The 5,424-nt window shown below is 44.9% G+C and overlaps 1 protein-coding gene across 1 annotated transcript; it reads right to left on the reverse strand.

Annotated features, from left to right (window-relative positions):
• Positions 1-3,496: 3,496 nt before the first annotated feature.
• On the reverse strand, positions 3,497-4,783 carry LOC308706015 (paraneoplastic antigen Ma1 homolog; the record flags this gene model as incomplete). The annotated part of the gene is made up of 1 exon (XM_081391391.1): positions 3,497-4,783. One exon carries the CDS (start codon positions 4,781-4,783, stop codon positions 3,497-3,499), a length of 1,287 nt encoding a protein of 428 aa, XP_081247517.1.
• Positions 4,784-5,424: the final 641 nt, after the last annotated feature.

A 5,424-nucleotide genomic window follows, 5' to 3' on the forward strand; every position in this document is an offset into this window, starting at 1 on the left:
TTGTCGTCCAAACATTAGAAAATATGGAGAATAGCCTGTGGACTCATTCACTGTGCAATTGTACGCATGTACAAGATGACTGAGGTGCTTACTCCATTTACTTTTGTCTTGCGTTTCCAGCGTTCCGAGCATGTCAAGAAGAGTCCTGTTGAAACGCTCAGGCTGTGGGTCACCTTGAGGGTGATAGGGAGTGGTTCGGGATTTCTTTATGCCAAGCATGCTTAACAGTTCATGGATAAGGCGACTTTCGAAATCCCTGCCCTGATCTGAGTGCACCCTTTTTGGCAAACCATAGTGGACAAAGTATTGTTCCCACAGAACCTTAGCGACAGTTGATGCTTTCTGATCTTTAGTTGCAAAAGCTTGAGCATATCTCGTGTAATGGTCTGTAACTACGAGCACATTGCAGATATTTCTGGAGTCAGGCTCAATCGTCAGAAAATCAATGCAGACGAGATCGGTCCATCACTGTTAAGATGCGACAACTCAGCAACTCTTTTAGGCAGCGTTTTCCTCTGAATACACCTTGGACAGCTCTTACAGTACTGTTCAATCTGGACTTTCATGCGAGGCCAGTAAAACCTTTCCCGTATCAGTCCGTATGTCTTGTCAACCCCCAAATGGCCCGACTGGTCATGCAATGACTGGAGCACAATTGTTCTGAACTCTTGTGGGAGCAACAGCTGCTGCCAAGCTGGTTTGTTTGGTGGATGGCTTGTTCTGTACAACACAGAGTCTTTGACTATTAGCTTCTCCCACTCTTTTAACAACAATGACACATCCGAATGTTTCTCTTTGTTAGCTTGGTTGGCACTTTTCTGAACTATAGCACGCCACACTTCTCCAATGCATGGGTCTTTCTGCTGAGAATTTGAGATTTCTGCTGCACTCAATTTGGGCAACTGCTTAGTGTTCAGAAATGACAAGTTACAATAGGCTCTGGGCACAGCACCTTTAGATGAGCCCATGAGATCTACAGCTCTGCACTGGCGACAGTGAGGTACTCTGGCTTTAGACATGTGACAGACAGCTTGGACTGTGGTGGCAAGCAGAGTTTCCTTCTCATGTGAAGCATTTTGATTTGCATGAGGGCGGCGTGACAATGCATCCGCATCCACGTTCTGTTTTCCAGGTCGATACTTTAGACTAAAATCATATGTTGACAATTCCGCCAACCACCGATGCCCTGTTGCGTCCAATTTAGCTGTAGTTAAGATATATGTCAATGGATTGTTATCAGTGTGAACCTCAAACTTCACTCCATAGAGATAATCATGCAACTTGTTGACAACAGCCCATTTTAATGCCAGAAACTCGAGCTTATGTGTGGGATAATTCTTTTCTGTTGGAGAGAGGCTTCTGCTGACAAACGCAACTGGGCGCAAACCTTCTCCCTGATCCTGATAGAGGACACCTCCCAATCCTTCCCTGCTCGCATCGACATGCAGCACATATGACAGTTTTGGGTTGGCGATTGCCAGCACAGGCGCCTCTGTAAGACTTCTCTTTAAAGCCTCAAAAGCTTTCTCACAGTCTTTATCCCACCTAGTTCCAAAACTCTCAGAAGGATGGTACCAATCTTTTGTTGCTGTGGCTGCTTGTGCTTTACTCTGCTCTTTGATATCTTTATTTTTCTTTGCCCCTTTCCCTGTCTTTCTAGATACAATGCAGCCCTGAAGCAGATGATTGAGTGGATAACAGACTCGGGAGAAATCCTTTACAAAACGTCTGTAATATCCACAGAAGCCAAGGAAGGAACGAAGAGCAGTAATGTTTTCTGGGCGGGGCCATGATTTCACTGCTTCAATCTTTGCCGGGTCCGTAGCAATGCCATCTCTAGACACAATGTGTCCAAGGTAGGTAACAGAGGGGCAGCAGAACTGACATTTATCCAACGATATCTTTAATCCTTCCTCCTTCAATCGGTCAAGGACTTTAAGAAGGCGCTGCTCGTGTTCCTCTAGCGTTCTTCCGAAGATGATCACGTCATCCAGATACACAAGCACTTCCAGTAGGTTCATATCACCAACAGTCCGTTCCATAATTCGCTGAAATGTGGCCGGAGCCCCACAAATCCCCTGCGGCATCCGCTCAAACTGATAGAACCCTGCTGGGCAAGTGAAAGCTGTTTTTTCTTTATCAGCAGGAGCTAACGGGATCTGATAATAGCCGCTTCTGAGGTCAAGCACACTGAACCACTGGCTACCACCCAGGCAGGACAAAGCATCTTCCACACGAGGGACTGTATACTGGTCCGTAATCGTTATCCTGTTTAACGTTCTATAGTCCACACACATTCGTATAGTGCCATTTTTCTTGCGAACCACAACTATTGGGGAAGCATATGGGCTTCTGGATTCTGAAATGATTCCGGCCTCTTTGAGATCATTCAGATGCTTCCTCACGTCCTCCAAATCACCCGGTGGTAAACGTCTAGAACGTTCTCTGAAAGGTCGATCATCTGTCACTCGAATGGTGTGTTGTGTGCTCTTTGCACAACCCACATCAAACTCACTGCAGGAGAAAACCTCTTTTCTCTCCATCATCTTTTGACAAAGTCGCTCCTTCCACTCAGGAGGCACAGGAGAGTCACCAAAGTTGAAAGAAGACGGGGACAATTGAGGTGTGAGCAGCTTAGGGCCCTCCTTTTCACTGACTGTATTTATTACATCTACAGGGAATAGATGAGCAATTGGAATTCCACGTTTTAATGTCACATTATGACTGGACACATTTCTTACAGTGACTGTGATGCGACGACAGTGAACAGCAGTGGACTTTTCAACCACCGGCATGACCAGTAGCTCTTCAGGAAAACAATCTACCTCTGGATGGTCTATAAGGACAGCTTGGCAAGAGAGACCACCAGGAAACTTTGGAATACCAACAACCGTAGCAACGCCGCCAGGTGGCAGAGTGAAAGGCTTGTCTCGTGTAAACCAGACTGTTCCTCTTTTTGTTTCAGCTGTGTCGTCAGAAGTTTCCTGAAACTTTTCATAAGCAACTTTTATTACTGGATGAACAGACAGGGTGCTGAGAAAATTGTCTCCTCCATGTGTTTTGCATGAATGGAACAGTCTTCGAACTATTGAGGTGTTTGTGCCGACCACAAGGGAAACATCCCCTGTCATGACCGGATCTGGACACACAAGCACAAGTGTTTCTACAGTCTCAGCTACTCCAACTACATCTCCAGTAAACTCAAGCTTCAAGCACATATAACCATTATATGGATACTCCTTTGCGCTGAGGCCCCAGATCTCAAGGCACTCAATAGGGGTCAAAGGCAGGTGCTTCAGATATTTGTCATAAAAGGAGCGATACAGTAAGGTAACTTGAGACCCGCTATCAAGTAAAGCTTTGGCGTAAATGCCCTCAATTTGTACTGAGACAATAGAGCTAGGTCCTACTAAACCTTCTGGCAAGTTAGCCTTCTTTTCTGGTAGCGTGTCACATCTTGTGGAACGTATTCTATCCGGAGCATCAGGCCGTTCCTCTACCGAGCCCCTGGAAAGTTTCCCGTCGGCGGTTTCATTTTCAAAAGGCGCTTGTTCACTTTTCTGAGATTTTCTGGATTTTGACACTCCCGCTGGAAATGACCATCTTCACCACATTTGTAGCAAAAGACATCAACACGATACTGAGGTTTGGGAACCCTCTCCTTCACACGTGCATATGAGTTTCCAGTAGCTTTCTGGCTAGGGTTCTGGTCTACGTGCTCTGCCACACTGGCTGATGCAGTCACAGAGGCAGAAAGGAGACGTGCAACATCAGTCTTGAGACCTTGAAATTCTTTTCTTAGATTCTCTATTGCAGGATCTTTCTCTGCTACGTCAGGGACTGGCGCAGGCTCTGGCAGTACATGTACAACTGAGGCTGTAGCACACTCGGCTCGTCTACCAGTAGCTAAAGACGTGACCTTCTTTGCATTCGGTCTTTCTAGAATCATCTCCTCTTCTTCTCTTACATCCCGAAGCAACTCAGTAAAGCTGGGAGGAGGCTTGAGTTTGTAAGTCAGTCTTATGCGAAGGGCTACGAGGTCATGAGGCAGAGAGCCTCTAGCAACTTGATCAATGCGTGTTCGGTTCATGTCAATCACTTCAATTCCACCTTTACGATGGACTGCATGCAATAGCTTGTCTAATCTGAGTAAGTAAGCTGATAATTTCTCACTTTCTTGCTGGAAAGTATTACGAAACCTCACCATGAGATCAGCTGCACTGTCTGTGGTTCCAAAAGCTGCTTCGAGGACTTTAAGGTAGTCATTGGCAGTGGCCTGGGGATTAGTGACTCTCAAACCTCTGACAATATCTGCTGCTGGCCCTTTAAGACACTCAGCTACTCTCTGTCTTTTGACAACATCAGAACACTGCCATTCGTCCAACATGTGAGTGGTCTGTTCCGCCCAAGCGTCATACTCCTCTTCTCCATGTGGAGTGGGTTTCATACCTGAGAACATGCGTAGCTTGCGATAGGCTGGTCCATCGCCAGACGTGGCTTGACACTTTTCAACTAGTGAGGAGATGGCATTCACCAGAGTTGCATTCAGGTCTGGATTGGTGGGTGTAGCAGTGGGTAAAGAGCTGGGTGGGGCAGAAGCAGAGGTAAGTAAGCCAGTGACATCAGCTAGTGTCTTCCCTTCATTTGCTAAGAATAACAGCAACTTGGACTGGAAGTCTCCTTTATCAGTTACAGGAACAATCTGGGTTTCAGTAACATTCACTATCCAAGGTCCAAACTCATCTCCAGCTAGTAACTGTTCAGGTATGTCAGTCTTAGTCATGTCATTAACAGTTTCAACTAAAACTGACTGGCTTTTATTGGAGTGTTCTACACATCGTCCTCTTATTTTACAGGGACCGAAAACTTCAGCCTCATCCAGTACCCTATACATAGTCTCATCAGTAACATCAAGAGAAACTTTACTAAGCACAAATGCTTTCCTTGCATCAACACATTTGTCTTTACACCATTTGAAAATCTGTTCTGGATCCATGTTAATAGCTTCGGATAAACAGAATAAAATAAAAATAATAATAAAAAAAATCTCTGGAACACAAGTGGCTATAGGGCTTTTAAGCTACCTCATTTAGCACTGACTTCCTATTTTAATTTTATTTTTTTTATAACATGCTCACAAAACAAAACAACAGTAAACAAAATCCCGGACGAGCCCCCACGTGTAACCCTTCTCACAATTCCATTTTTTTTTTAGGATTTATCATGTGCATGGGGAAACGAATTGGTGAGAGGTTACTAGAATTTAAAATCAGGATTTACATATAACAACTGAAACTTCGGGCATGAAACGCTTACTAAAGTGTAGAGAGGCCTGGTTAGCTGAAATAAAGCTATACTGTGTTCGTTTGTTTTCACTGTGAGCATAAACTCCCATACACATATATATTTAACTTAGCCACTATA

The sequence above is a fragment of the Scardinius erythrophthalmus genome, assembly GCF_964197995.2.
Source record: "Scardinius erythrophthalmus genome assembly, chromosome: 2".
Lineage (NCBI taxonomy): Eukaryota > Metazoa > Chordata > Actinopteri > Cypriniformes > Leuciscidae > Scardinius > Scardinius erythrophthalmus.